The sequence below is a fragment of the Orbilia oligospora genome (assembly GCF_000225545.1).
Source record: "Orbilia oligospora ATCC 24927 unplaced genomic scaffold scaffold00054, whole genome shotgun sequence".
Taxonomy (NCBI): Eukaryota; Fungi; Ascomycota; class Orbiliomycetes; order Orbiliales; family Orbiliaceae; genus Orbilia; species Orbilia oligospora.
The window spans coordinates 985,020-1,000,040 of record NW_011645611.1 but is presented as its reverse complement, the minus strand read 5'-3'; the positions used below and the strand labels follow the sequence as shown (position 1 = coordinate 1,000,040).

The 15,021-nt window shown below is 46.8% G+C and overlaps 3 protein-coding genes across 3 annotated transcripts; 1 reads left to right on the top strand and 2 right to left on the bottom strand.

The window, feature by feature from the left end:
* On the bottom strand, window positions 1-4,337 carry AOL_s00054g319 (uncharacterized protein; the record flags this gene model as incomplete). The annotated part of the gene is made up of 5 exons (XM_011121635.1): window positions 1-78; window positions 240-1,195; window positions 1,282-3,089; window positions 3,149-3,293; window positions 3,362-4,337. 5 exons carry the CDS (start codon window positions 4,335-4,337, stop codon window positions 1-3), a joined length of 3,963 nt encoding a protein of 1,320 aa, XP_011119937.1.
* A 1,694-nt stretch (window positions 4,338-6,031) lies between these two features.
* Window positions 6,032-8,474, bottom strand: AOL_s00054g318 (uncharacterized protein; the record flags this gene model as incomplete). The annotated part of the gene is made up of 4 exons (XM_011121634.1): window positions 6,032-6,153; window positions 6,315-6,636; window positions 7,619-8,299; window positions 8,379-8,474. The coding sequence occupies 4 exons, from the start codon at window positions 8,472-8,474 to the stop codon at window positions 6,032-6,034; spliced, it is 1,221 nt and encodes a 406-aa protein (XP_011119936.1).
* Window positions 8,475-10,067: 1,593 nt separating this feature from the next.
* On the top strand, window positions 10,068-14,650 carry AOL_s00054g317 (uncharacterized protein; the record flags this gene model as incomplete). Its single annotated transcript, XM_011121633.1, has 3 exons — window positions 10,068-14,241; window positions 14,294-14,478; window positions 14,534-14,650. 3 exons carry the CDS (start codon window positions 10,068-10,070, stop codon window positions 14,648-14,650), a joined length of 4,476 nt encoding a protein of 1,491 aa, XP_011119935.1.
* Window positions 14,651-15,021: the final 371 nt, after the last annotated feature.

Here is a 15,021-nt window from a genome sequence, read left to right as displayed (position 1 = left end):
TTAACATGGGTTGACTTCTAGGACTGAGTACAAGATAATCATACCGTCGATGGTGACAAAAATCGCTAGTGAAATCAGCTATCTATAAAATTAAAATCGAAGTACCTACCTATATACCTACTACTTGTTCAATATCTATTTGACCGAATAGACTAAAAAAAAAGACTCCCGCCCACCCAGACAAGATAACAGAATAATGCAGCAAAAAAAATCGATGCAGACAAAACATTCCTATATACTTCCGACAGTAACTTCTCATCTTGGACCCAGCTGTCGGCGTGCTCCTGTACAAAGAAAAGTCTAAATAGACAGAATATTGACGACCCGATAGATAAAATTGTAGTCCATACTCTTTCTTTTTCTTTTGCTTCTTCAATTTGTTGTAGCAGTTTGGTCTCGTCGACACCAGGCATTATGGAATTCACACGTTCGGTCAGCTCCAACTGTTCTTCATAGTATTTGATCATTTTGCGTGACCTTTCGAGTTCTTCTAGGGCTTCCTGGAATTCCCGCTTCATCTCTTCGATTATTAACACTAGTGCTTCTTGCATGCTCAGCAGAGCAATCTCTGTTGAAATTTTGATGATATTGTAAGGATATAGTACCTCCGTGCGTTTATGAAAACCATGGGCGCAGACAATATTTGTATGATAGTCTCCAGCATGGTGTAGTGGTAATAGTTTCGTCTCGATAGTGTCCAAGTGGTGTTGAGGTCGGGTATCAAGGGTGCGTAAAACTATCGTGCGACATATATGCATCGCATAGACGGCCTGCACTATGGAGTCCTTCGCATCCGCGCTGGAGACCTGGCCACCATATAAAGTTTTCATCGCACGTAGTACACGTGACCGTACAATATTCGCCGCCCGCGTGAAATCCGAATCCCAAATCTCATGAGGCGGTTTTTTTATGAGATCCAGGTTGTCGGTGTTGCTGAAAGAACCCCAAACGAGAAATGTATATGTAACCCTTGCATTTGAAAAGACTGCATTTGCTAATCTTTTAGCGGCAGATGGAGAACGTAATCGTTCAAACGCTCTCGTGAACCCGATCTGGGCGGCTTCAATAAAACTCTTCGAGACACTAATCACCACCAGTTTCGCGATGTAATCTCTTAGCTGCTCTAATCGAACCGGCTCCTCCAGGACAGGACATCGGTCGTTAAGTATATCTTTTCCTTGGCTACCAAACCCCCCTTTTACCATAAGTTCCAATATCTCCAGAAGTTAGTCTGTTTTGCACTGGAGGTAGGGGAGACTAGTGTAGATTCCAGGTAGCTACCAGCGCCTACCTTCGCTGCCTGGTAGAGGACAGCAAAGAAAGGTTTTAAGGGGTCCTGTGGACCTGGATTGACAAAAGGGTGCTCTAGGTATTTATCCTCATTGCTTGTCCCGGGGCATTTCGTAAATACCTTCCTAAGTGCGCGACGAAGGACTTCCTCGACATCAAGAATCCATGTATTCATCCACTCGTGGATGGCAGGGTCGGAGCCCTCGGAGATGGCTCCACATGCTTGATTGACTGCTTCGGGGTCTAGAATATCTATGGAGCGTTCCATTTCTGCCGTAATAGCCATCTTGATACCCTGAACAAGGTTGGTATGACCGATAGCAGCCCATGGCCGGAGGTCCGAGAGGGATTCTATCAATGCTCCGATGCCTTCATAATTAGATATACCCACGGAACTGGGATAAAACTCTAGCCCCACTGGCGTTCTTTCGATCCCTACAGGTTCAAGTCTAGAGTTGAAGCGGGCGCTATATTCCAGATATTGGATGAACTCCCTCCATAAAATTCCCCAGTCGATGCCCTTGAGAGTAGAATGGCAAGCAGCATTGATTTCCGGCTGCAGGGCCTCTGAGAGCTTAGAAAATCGCAATGTTTCCGGGTTTCCGGCGGGCACATAATCGATTGGCTGTAGTAAGTACTTCTGCGACACCAACAGTAGTGGGAAAACTATGTCTGGCATGTCTTTCCAGCTTTCGTGTAATGTGTCAGAATTCTGTTGAACCAGGCTGTCGAGTTCACCCACAAGACCTGCAAATCGACTTTCTTTAACCCGGCCTGTCGTAACGCTGTCGTAAATATGGAATCCCATAAGCCATATTTTTGAGGCCGTGTAACTATGTATTCGCTCGCTATAGATATGTCCGATCCAACCTCTCACAAGTGAGTGCATTTCGATATGTGGCGGCCTGCCAGGAACCAAACTACAAGTAACCATGTTGGTTGCTACAAGTTTTTGTATTGCGAGTTCGAAATACCCATCTTTAAGAAAGTCAATGTTTTCCAGGGTTAAATTCTTAGAAATTTGGCGATAGAGCTGGAGGTATTCAGCAATATTCCGAGCACTTTCACAAGATGCAATAAAAAAGGCCGTAGAAGATACATGCTGGTCTTTCTCCGTATTAGACAATATCCTCTCAAATGCGAATTTAAAGGCATTCCAGACTGAGTAAGGATAGCTGGAGAATTCGGGGTCCTGTGCTAAGAAACCAGCCTGAACTTCAGCTGGCCATTTAAGATATGTCTGGCAGTTCATGCTCGACACGCCGGTTCCGTCCCTCAGCGCGGCTCCGATTATAGATATCGCAAGGGGAAGACCGCCGAGCTCAGCTACAAGTTGGGCTCTGGCATTTGTTTCCTCTTGGGGTGGCTCGCTACCTTTTGTTAGGTTTGTATCTGTCGAGATGGGGTTTATATATTGGGAAAGGAGCTGCTGTGCGTTATTCTGATTCAATGAATTGACTTGCAGGACGTAAGTGGCCCCGATATGACTAGCAACTTTTGTGTGTCTTGTCGTCACTAGAATTTTGGCGTTTGGTAGGCCATTAAAAATATATTGCTCGACGTCAATAGTTGTATCGTCTAGTCCGTCGAGGATCAGTAGCCAACGGCCATCAAAACTTTTTGAAAGAAATTGACGAATGATTGACACTGGTTGGGATAAAGCGTGTCCGTCTCCACGAATCTGCCTTGCATATTGCTCAAATCCCTTGGCCATCGTTTCCTTCGAGCTCGCCGTTATCCAAAGAACGGTCATTTCGTCTCGTTTCTGGTAGGCGAAATACCGCGCCATTGTCGATTTTCTAACATGATGGATTAGTGGGCTGTGGGAACTAGGTATATTCTGTGCGGTCAAGCATACCCAATGCCTGGGAGACCATGCAAGACCACCCTAGCACTCCCATCTCCGTTAATGGCCCCAGTGAGAAATGATAGTATATCCTCACGAACTAAAAGCCTTGGTTGAAGAAAGATCGAGTCGCTGTGGAGCACAGTATCACATCTTGCTAGCGGAGAGGAGTTAGTTAATTTGGGTTTTTACATAAAATTTGTTTCTCCTAGTACCTTCACTTACCTTGAGACTCTGAAGTTAGAGGAATGATTGATAGAAGCTCTTTAGCGCAAGCGGCTGCAATAGCGGCTGCATAGGGTTGCCATAACTTATTTTTATGTGAATCCGCATAGTCACATACACCTCTGATAACAAGGCATGGAAAATGGTTCATCAACCCAGTCGCCTCCATCTCGAAACATATTGCACCGTCGAGTTCCGAGCTCAACCTATCCCTAGTTTGAGCATCTCTAATAAGCGAGCTTCCAGACGCTATTGTACCGTAGTGAATCATGTATTCCTGGCCAATTCGGGGGGCACGCTGGATTATTTTTTCCTTTTGAATTTTACAATTCTCGCACATCGCACCTTCCACATGTATAAAAGTAGGTTCGAACAAAATATCCTCCCCTGCGTTTTTACGTGCGAAGTCCGGCTGGGAGGTAGCTGCCGCGAGATGATTTAGGAGGGTATTTTTGCCCCGAATATGATTGGATATGAGCTTGGAGACGGCATTGAGCAAATATTTCGGTGGCGTATTGAGGTGCCCTGTCCGCAGGAAACCCTTCGGATGCTGTTTCCCAAAATCGTATTGAACAACTCCGCCATGCTGTAGGTGAGGTTGGCTAACGACAACATCACCAAGTCGTATATCCGTTGTTCCACTTGGGGCGCCGCCTCCAATACCAACCAGCAAGCCGAACTGAATTCGGGGAAACTTGGCTTTCATTTCTATTGCCGCTGCGGTAGCAGACGCCGAACCGATTAGACCTGCTGGAAGGCATACAATAACGATATTGCGACCGAATATGCGACCCAAAGTATATATGTTTGTATCGTTATCATCGTGAGGTGGGTCCTCATGCTCCTCATCCAACATCATGGTTGCTGCTGCGTACTCGATAGGAAGCGCACAAACCCATCCTACCGTGTAAGCCTGGACGCCAAGGCGTCGTTTTTCGGGTTCCGATGAGGCTCCGCCATTATAGATTCCGGACATTATTCCAGCTTGATGGAATATATTATCCTGAGACGAGCCCAAAGCGATGATGGCGGGTTAGGATCGTTTCATAAACTGAAAGCACAGTCGATTAAGCATGGAGGACGAAACTCCGGAGAGACCACTTTGTCTACAGCCCCTTTTTTTCTCTTTCAAGAATTTGGGCAAGGCTGGGTTTGAAAAATTTTGCGCAAGGCTTTCAATATTTGCATGCATTTACCATAGCCAATGTGCGGCGCGAATCTAGCCGCTCTACATTGCAACATGTCAGTCTCTTGAGCCTTGCCATGCATGACGTGTTAACGGACGTATCTATCTTGAGATATTTCCTCAAGAGACAAACTTATACGCAGTACGCTGCATGAGTTCAAGATATATATTCCTCCTAGCACTTCTGCGTCCATGCATGGCCGATGTGTAGTTGGGTCACCCAACTCATGCAAGCTAAGGCCTTGACAATTAAATAGTACTTAGGCGATTAGATCGTCTCGAGCCCACCAAAAATCCACCCACCTCTGTCGATTTTGGGATTCGATTTTCATCTATCTATTAATTTCGAATAGTTAAGGAAACTTTCCGGTTCCATTTGTGTGTTATGATGAGATTATGCATGGGTTAGCTGTGGCCATATGGTCAAATGTGATGCTTGTTGAGATGTTGCATTTGGGAATCGGGTTAGGTTTCGAATTTCATCACTCCTTTGAAGATACTTATGTCTTTATGGCAAGATTAATGCCGCGAAGTCCGGTTCGCCGATCGATCGACCGCCCAGCAAGCATATACATTTAACAGATAGTCGTATTCAAGATTAAGATTTATATCATCGAGTCCAGAGTTTTCGTAATCCAATCGACTCTTAATTTGGAGTGGTAACTTTCATAATACGATCCGGCCCCTTGTCGGAATTATAATTAGCGTGGGACCAAACTTTAGCTTACCCTTGCCACAAGGTTTTGCTGTGGAGCTACTGATCGATCGTGTGCCACAGCTTACATTTATAAACCTGGGAATCTCAAGTTGTTGGTAAAATAATATATTTTAGTACCCTGTTTTTGATGATCCTCTTTCCACTTCTTCGTGAATCGAAGGACTGGCTTAAAAGAAAATGAGAAAAAAGAAAATCCCTATATGTACAGTTTGAAAGCTGTCATAAAGAAGGAAAAAAGATAATAATGGTTGAGCGGGAAAAGGAGGAAAAGTAGAGCGGTAAAGAAACCATCCACCATTCCTTCTCTCGTGATATTAAGAATATATATAAACATTCAAAAGAAGAAGAAAAAAGTTTGATATCCACGAGTAAGAAACAGACGGAGAAGCAGAACAAAAAAATATCCGTGAAGACGAAAGAAAAAAAAGCGGATGTGGGGAAAGAGTTGGTCAAGTTTTCTATCCTCCTTGTTATTTTATTAACCAGACGATTCTTTTCGATTAGGACGTAATGGTAGAGGTAGAGTTGAAGTCGAAAGAGAGTGAGGCGGTCGTGTGATTATAAAAAAAAAGAGTGTCAAGCGAAAATCTTCCAATTCGTTTCCTCTATCTCCTCCTCTCCTCCCACGGATTTTCTTCTTCATTTCCTTAGTTCCTTCCCTTTCTCAAAAGATTCTCCTCCTCTTCCGCCATCGCCCTTTTCTTTCCTTCCATATTTCCGTATTAAATTTTTAAATTTTCACTTTTTTTAGATTTGATTTAAAAATTTAACGGGTTTGGAAGTAGTCGAGGAGGATGCTGCGCTCGGTGGACTCTTCACCCCAGTCACGGACGACGACGCAAGAGCAGTTAACGACCTTGCGGGGGTTGCCTTCACGGTCGAGAGTGCCTGTTGGTTATTTCTGTTAGCACATGTTTTGGGAATTTGTGATTGAAACCTTGGTATATATATATATATATATATATATCGTGTGCACACTCCGCCAGCACCACTACCAGCACCAAAGCATCTCAAGTACACCAACGAAAGGAAGGGAAATCTAAACATACAGAGACCAGCCCACTCTCCGAGCTTCTTGCCATCTCCAACCTTGATCAGAGGGATCTTATGCTCTGCGCAAAGGGCCTCAACCAACTTCTTGTAGGCATCCTCGTCGCAGTTCTCGTTCAGGACGCACATGTGAGCTTGTCGTCTGTCGAGAGCTTTGGAGGCTTCACGGAGACCACGGGCGAGACCGTCATGGATCAGGGCGTGGCGGAGAACTCCCTTGAGGGCGTCCTCAACGGACATTTGGCCTTTACCGGCGCTGGTGTCGGCGGCGACTTCAATTTCGTCAGCAACCTCGACGGCGGGGACCTCTTCTCCGTCCGACTAGTTAGGAAGTTAGCATAACGTTTGTGTGGTATTTTTGAGACTCGATGAGGGGATGGAGGGGTAGTGGTTCATTCATATCAATTGAAGCTTGAAGCTTTCATATGATATCAAACCACTTACCACTACCTCTTCCACTCTTCGAATTGAAGCTCGAATTCAACGTACCATCTTGGAATGTAGTGTTTAGTTTTTTTTCGTAAAGGTACTTAAGAGTACTAAAAGATGGAGTTTGATGTCAAGAGTTCCTTAAAGGTGTCCCCGGTGTTGATGGATGTTTAGTTATGTGTGGTGTTCATGAAGAGAGAACAAGAAAAAAAAGAAGAAAAATGGGGGGAAAAATATTCCACACACAAAAATGCCTGTTGGAATTGTAGCATCACGTGACTTTGCGGGCAAACAGGCGCTTTTGCTGGGGAAGGGCTGCGGAACCCTAACAAATTATATCTGGCACAACACATGCATGTTCACGAAGTTTAACATCTTGGAACGGTTTACGGATTTTGGCTATTCGAAGTGGGAGGATATTGATTCATGATGGACTAAGGGTTTAAAGTTCTTATCTGGGAAACGGACGGGTTTTTTCGGAGATCAAGAAGTATGGTATTTTGCTTTCGAAGGTGGCTACGAAGAGGCTGTTCTTAGGTGCGGGTGAGAGGACATGCTAGGTTCCGTCCCCCCCACATTACTGATAAAGCCCTCCCCGACGACATTCTGGACTTTAATATACATATGGGACCAGCCGCCACTTGTCTTCGACGCTCTTTCGTCCGAATTTCCCCTCGTACCACTTTCTGGTTATGTTTGCGCCGAATCCTAGGTTTATACACACGAAGATCCAAACGTACAGCAGGCTCTTATTCAACCACTGGCCCTTAGGTGCCCCGATAACTACGAATGACCCGTAGATAACACACTCAAGCAAATAATGGGGGGATAAAGTGTACGAGAATAGCGGGTGTATTGGGAGGGAATACTTTACCAAAGACGCCAGATGGACATGTGCATCGTGCTGGAGGCCCGACCCAAGAAAGAAGAACGGAATCGCCAAAAGCGTGTTTATCCTGGGCGGTTTTAAGAGGTCGGAAGGGTGGGATATAGGAATATTGGTGTTTAGTCGAAGGGTTTCGATACCTTCACACCAAGTTGCAAATCCCATCATTGTGTAGTGGGTAATCCCGGCGATGTAGATCAGGATACCCATTTTGGAGTTACCCGACTTTTGAATATATATGGACTCCCAGAGGCGCCGGGCGCTTTGCATTGTCATGCAAATTATGCATAGTAGGATTGTTTCTAGGCTCTGTGAGCCGTCTGGACCCGGGACGATTTGAGGCTCCACGACAGCATCCTTTGGTGGTTGGTTTCCTGGGAGGTTGTCTAAGACCAATTGTAGGATTCGACCATGAAAGATTACTTGAAGCAGCCAGAAGAGTTGGACGGCGAAGGAGAAGGCGTAGAAATGCATAAACCAAGAGTGAGGGACCTGTAGTTTCCCCACTAGATCCAAGAGAACGTCCAGCGGCGACTTCGGCTCCGTAGTGGTCCTGGGTTTCTTGTCCACATCTTTGGTAGCGGCCTTGGTAGGCTTGGTATCAGAGGCGTTCTTTCCGTATGTATAGAGCTTTCTGGCGAACGGCGGGAAGACATTCAGCGTTATTGTCTGAGATGGGCAATTTTTTGGATCTTTTCGTCAGCTCTTATACGTAATGCATTTTGGTCCACTAACCACGACAACGTACAATGAGAATAGCGTTGAAATAGAAGAACTGGACGACGCTGGTAAGGTTGATGTCTGCCAGCAGCTCGGCGAGATTTAGAGTGTTCATGAATTCCATGACGGGCGGTCGTGCGACAACGGGAACGTTGGAAAGGAGGACGTCGTCAGACCATGCTGGCCTCCAACACAACAATTACAACCGTCATCATACGACATGCTAAGATGACAGAAATCCGAATCGATATTTGAATAACACCGTTTTCTAACGCCTCCACCCCATATCATATAGCAGACTCCAAACTCCCTGGTAGCAGACAAGTAGTTGAATGCGAGTGTCTAGGTTGTGCGTGGAAGAGAGAAGGATTCCGGGGTAAGAAGGTACAATTGTGGGGTCTCGTGCGAATATTAAGGTCATTGTTTTGGTTTTTCTGCCAGTGAGAAAAGGGGGCTGTACTGCAGGCTACGGAGGCCCCGGGCGTAGTTTGGGGGCCTGGAACGGACATGCAAGGACAAGGACAAGGACTGCAGCCTGCATTTTGAGCATGGGCGCTGATACGCAAGCCAGAGGTCCTGCTGAAATTTGCATTGGTTCGATATCGAGATTGCAGGAGGCGTACTCTGGCCTCAAAAGGCATCGATGATGTATCGGTACATAGATCCTTACTTCCTAGTCCTCTGTACATGTACACTTACTCACATACTATGTATGTAAGAAGTATGTACGTATGTAAGCCAGTATATCTGGATCCAGACGGCCATGTTGTCTATTAATGGGTCCGGCCGTCGAGAATGTTGATGGTTTGATCACATAATGTTGGCATGTTAATATGTCCGTTCTGTGAGGGCCGAATAAGGTGTCTAGCGCAGTGCCTTGCAGTTTAGCTGCACTGCCTTCTTCCTTCTTCCTGTTAATTACTACCCTTCCCACCACTCTTTTCTGCCATAGTGCACCGTAGCATGTAGCATCTTTAATTCGGTCAGGCCTGTGAATGCAGCCTCGAATCATAATCACTGCTGCCAAAGTAACCCCCCAAACTGGCCGTCTGTCCAAGACTTCCCCAACTGAGGGTGGACTGAAATCTGAGTCTGAGAAATACTAGTCCTTCGTTAGTAGTAGTGTTTTTTTTTTTTACCCTTTCCCATCCAACCATCCTTTTTCCCCCATCCTTCTTCTTCTCTCCCTTCTTCTTCTCCTTCTTCTTTTTCCCTTCAATTAGATCCTTAGTTTCTCGATTTTTCCCTTTATTCTTTTTATTCTCCGCCGGCTGTCGACATTATCGAAATCCGACCCCCCCGAATCCTCCTACGAGATCGAACTCTCACCCACGTTTCCGACTTTAGCTCTTCGAGACAGACAGACGGACTAGAGACTCCGTTGTTGTTATTTCGTCTTGTGTATTCATTCCGTAGTAATCGCTCCAAAACGTGCAAAATTCCCACGCACGACTCTTTCACTCACGTCTGAGGCACTTCCTGGCCAGAATCTGTCTCGAATCAGCGACAACGTTTTTTCTTTCTCTCCAACCACTTTCTTGCCACGTTATTTTTCTTCTTCTAGAAATTCGTTAATAGTCAACTTTATTGAACGGGATTATTATATATTTTTTAAAAAAATTTCGGCGTCGACTTACACATAATTCGACTGCCCCGGGTTCCAAAGGAGTAGCACTATGCGGTGGGCACGAAGGGGGCATCGGTATTCATCAGCTATATGACTTCGACCATTTCCCTACCTGTCCCGACTCCCGTTCCACCGGCACCACCGTCTCTCTCTTCGTCCTCTCCAGTATATGGCATGAATGGTATAACCGGCTTGAACTCCATCTCCTCATCAGGTCACTGCTCCTCCTCGGGCATCAACTCGTCCGACGGTAGAACAGAGTCCTTGAATAGTACCCGTAATGGAAAGTTATTGTCCATGAGTAGTGCAGTGGGAATTAACGGCGGGACAGGGCAGCAGGCTCACAGTTCCTCTTCCTCATCGCACCTTCCGACCCTCAACGAGCCACCGAACTCTTCATCTGCACACCAAGACAGTGATTCCGACGCAGAAACTGTTGTAGTTGCTCCTCAAAGTCGAGGCAGAAGCCGCAGCAATCGACCCCGAAGCTACCCCGAAAACGACGATAATCGCGATGATGACCGTTTAGCCCCGTCTTCCCACCCGAGGAGGACAAACGGTGACTCGAAATCGAGACCCGACCGAGATAATGATGATGCATATTCATCCGACCTCAGTTCCGCTCCCTCATCTCGTGCTCCTTCATCTAAACGACCGCTCCCTAAAGATAGAGCTCGAAAAAGAACCGCTTCGCCTTCGAGATTAACACATTCTCCTCCTCGTAGGAAAATACCGAAGATCCAAGAAGATGACCTTGATAAACGCCGTTCTCTCAAAAGGAAGGCCCGAGAGGTTTCCCATGAGAGAGGTATCAAAAGCGAGGACGAATCTCCTCGGGGCATTAGGATAAAATCCTCGCCCCCGATGTCTCCTCCTCCAGTTCCTCGTGAGAGCAATGGAACAAAACATGCCAGGGAGTCTCACACATCCACCAACAATACATCCTCGACAATTCTGCTGTCTCGTCCTGGGCATTCCCGCAAGAGAAGTGTTCCGAATGTTGGGCCCTCTAGCGGTAAAACGCCTAGCGGGATCAATTCCAACGTGTCGAAATTTCATAAAACCAAGAGATCCGGTCGGCCACCCGCTCTTAGCATTCAAGATTCTGACAATGAAGTCAAATCAACATCATCCTCAAGATCGAATTCTCCGCATATCACGAATCATAGAAGACGACGACCCTCAATTTCGGGCCCTGCCGCGTCACCTGCACGTCTAATAGGCCCCGGACACAAGATGAAACGCGACAAAACCGGCAGGAACCAGCTGCACAAAGTCTGTGCCAAAGGTGTTTTGGATGAGGCGAAAGCGTGTCTAGAGGCTGAACCTGACCTTCTAAACGATGCTGATAATGCAGGCTATCTTCCTATCCATGCCGCAGCACTCGCCGGTCATGACGATATTGTGGAATGGCTGATCGAGGAAGGTGCACTGGTTGATAAGCCCGCTGAGGATTTATCAACTCCTCTATTAGATGCAGTCGAAAACATGCATGTTGCTGTCGTCAATACTCTGCTGGAGCACGGAGCGGATCCACGCCACCGTAATAAAGCAGGGCAGTCATCGATAGATCTAGCGTCGACGATTCGCCAGCAGAGCGATGAAGCCGATGAGGAGGCTAAGATGAGCCAAATAGAGGATGCCCTGCGAGCAGCATTAGTTAAACTGAAAAACAAGAAGAGAGCAGACGACGAGGCGAGGAAAACGGCTAATGAAAGCTGTTCTTCCCGGGCAGCCTCGGTTGCCAGCCCGAGTCATTTCTCACCACCTCCGCAATCCAATCAAATGACAAGCAGCCGAAGAAGAGGAGGACGTGGGGAACCAACCAGAAACGAGTTTCTATGGCTCGATGCCGGCAAGGGTGGACAAGCGAAGCTCAAGCAGGCGTCTCGAGACGGAGATATGGAAATGGCTGGCAAACTACTAGAAAGTGGGATAAACCCTGATCCGGAGTCGATGATGTTAGCTGCTCGAGGAGGGCATTTGGATGTTCTAAACCTACTGGTGGCATTTGGAGGTGATAGCGATCCAGACCCGAAGGATGTAATTCGACAACACACAAAAGACAAATCGCAGTTTCCCCTCATCCCAGGCGAAGAAACACCCCTTCTTGCAACCATCGGTCGTAACAATATCGAGGTTCTCAAGTTACTCCTTAGAAGCGAGTCTATGAAGGAACCGAGACGTCTTGACAACCGGGGAAGATCATACGCTGAAATTGCCAAACAAAGAGGTGGCGAGAATTGGGAGGAAGAGGTCAAGCTCCTTCAAGCCGCATACGACTCCGCCGGCCCACAGAAATCGAAGAAATCCGCCCGGGACAAGCTTGACTCCTCTTCACCGGTCGCTTCTCGCAAGGACAAGGACAAGGACAGCAGCAAGGACAAAGATCGTAAATCTGAGCGAAAGGAGGCCAAAGCAGACGAAATGAAGAAGACAAAGCGTCTTCGCCGGAGGTCCGCATCTCCTGCAGCGTCCTCTGCTATGGATGACACAGCTCCATCCGAACGAGAGATATCCCCTGTGATCGCTAGGTCGAAATTGAAGGATCTTGACAAGCAGAAACGCAAGGAGAGAGCCGTGGATTCCGATTACTCAGCCATCAGCGATAGTAATGCTACTGTTGATGGGACCAAGACGAAGAAGCGGCGACTAGTGCTTGGGAAAGACCTTGCTGCTAAATCCGAGAAGGAAGACAAGCCCCCAAAAATCGAAAAGGACGACAAGAAGGAGAAAACAAAGGACGAAAAACCTTCTAGGAAGCGTTCTGACGAAATGGAGGTCGACCACCCCGTCAAGCGGGAGAAAGAAAAGGACAAGGAAAAGGATGTTGGGTTGAAAGAGAAAAAGAAGAAGGAGAAGGCTGTGATCGACGAGGACGATATCGAGATGCCCGACGCCCCTCGACCTAAGAAAAGACTCGTCGATCCCGAGAGGCATGCTTCTAAACGTGACCATTCGCTTGACAAACGACAACGGGAGAGCAGCTCGAGTTCGAATAGGCCAGTTGTCAATGATCACAACTCCGATGTAGATGCCCAGGCTAAAGTCGAAATGCTCGGGAAGAAACGAAGAAAGCTGGAGGATGAAGCTGATGCACCTGCAAAGGCCAAATCGAAAGAAGAACGACAATCGGAGGCCACTGAAGAACGTCCCAAGTCCAAGGAGGAGCGAAAAGCAGAGCGGGAAATTCGCCGAGCCGAGGCTGACAAAGCTGCAAAGATGAAGTTGAAGGCGGAGAAGTCAGAGAAACCAGCATCAACCGATATTGTTGGGAAGGACACTGATGAGGCTCTTCTCGAACGCAAACGGGAGAAGAAGAAGAGACGAGAAGAAGCTCTGAGAGAACAAGCCAAAGAGGCGACCACCAAAGAATCCAAAGATAGCGAGACTGCGGTTTCCAAACGCTCTAAGGAACGCGAAACAGTTGCATCCGATATCGAAGGAAAGAAGTCCCGCTCGGAAAAAGAACGCTCTGTTCATAAGGACAAAGATGCTATGGATGTCGACTCTGAAGTTCCAACTACGAAACGTCGGAAGCCTAGTGGCGATTCGGCGGTCACTCCCGATGACGTTACGTCTAAGATCAAAAAGCGTAAATCAAATGGTGCCAGCCCAGCGCCCTCTGCTAATGACGAAAAGAACGGCAACCGACATCTCAACGATTTGTCTAACGGCAAGAGCAACCGCGGTTCTAGCATTCGCGAGGAGGTTAAGCCTAAGGCTGATCCAAATGACGATGCCATGCTTACCGAAGAACGCGAACGCGAAGTCGAACGACAGCGTATCGAAAAGGAGCAAAAGGAGCTGGAACGAAAGAAGCAGGAAGCCGCAAGACAACAGGAGGAAAAACGCCGTGAGCAAGAACGTCTCGACCAAGAGAGGGCCGCTGAAAAACTTCGTCTACAAAAGCAACAGGAGGAAGAGAGGCGCAAGCAACTCGAATCTATGCGTCAGCTAGGTGTTAAACTTTACAAGACTAGCAGTCACGTTCAGTTACAATCGCATGATCAAGCCCAATCTCAACTTGCTGGTGATAAGGCCCGGTTCGATGAGATGCAGCGGATTAATAGTCTTCCTCTGATCTATCGGGACGCTCTAATGGCGAAGAACAAAGAAGAGTTCGCCCATGGCCTCTGGCAGGATTACAGAAGGATTCTACCCTTGTACTGTGTCGAATATGGCGAGCCAAAAGAACGTTGGGTATCTAACGCGCAGGCTTGTGTGCTTCTCGGTATCCCTCATGACCTTGACATGACAATTTGTACGTTGCCAATATTTAACAAGCCCAACGGACATCTGCTGACCGTCTTTAGATCCAAACCTCGAACGACGCCCTGTGAATGCAATGGAGCAGCAAGCATTGAAGCAGAACTTCCATGTTTTGTATTCCTCCTACAATTCACCACAAACCCTCAATTTCGATGTTCGTTTGGAGATGGAACGTCAAGAGACCGAGCAGAACAAGTTCCTAGCATTGACCAACGTTTTCTGGTTAAAGGTATGTTCCCTCTCGAATAATATCTTCGATTCATGGTTGCTGATTCCATATCTAGGCCTCCGACTTGTGCAAGATCTTCCTCTCTAATGATCGCTACCGTCATATCGCCGACAAATTCATTCGAAACAGCCAACTTCCTTCCGTTCTCCTCTGGATCGAAGGCGAAGACTAGGTTTTCTTCTTTTGCTCTGTATAGCATACTCCTCAATCAACTATTAAGTCTCGTAATCCCCGCCATCACTTCCCAACTCATCTCTCTCTTATTCCACCCTCCATGTGTTCCGAATAATGTCCCTTAGTTTTATTCCGGGATTTCCTTCCGCTTGAATGACCTTTTTTGTTTTACTGCTCGAATCCTAGCGGCTCTTTATTCATTGAAACGATTACTCGAGGAGGATGCTTGTATCGCTCTACGAAATAACACTTTTAACTCATACCTTACAACATGATTTTCATAATTGTCCCTTTTTACGTTTAACACTTTATCTCACAATCTATCCCACATCCTACAGTATATTTTGGGCGTTCTTGCTCTTTACCTCC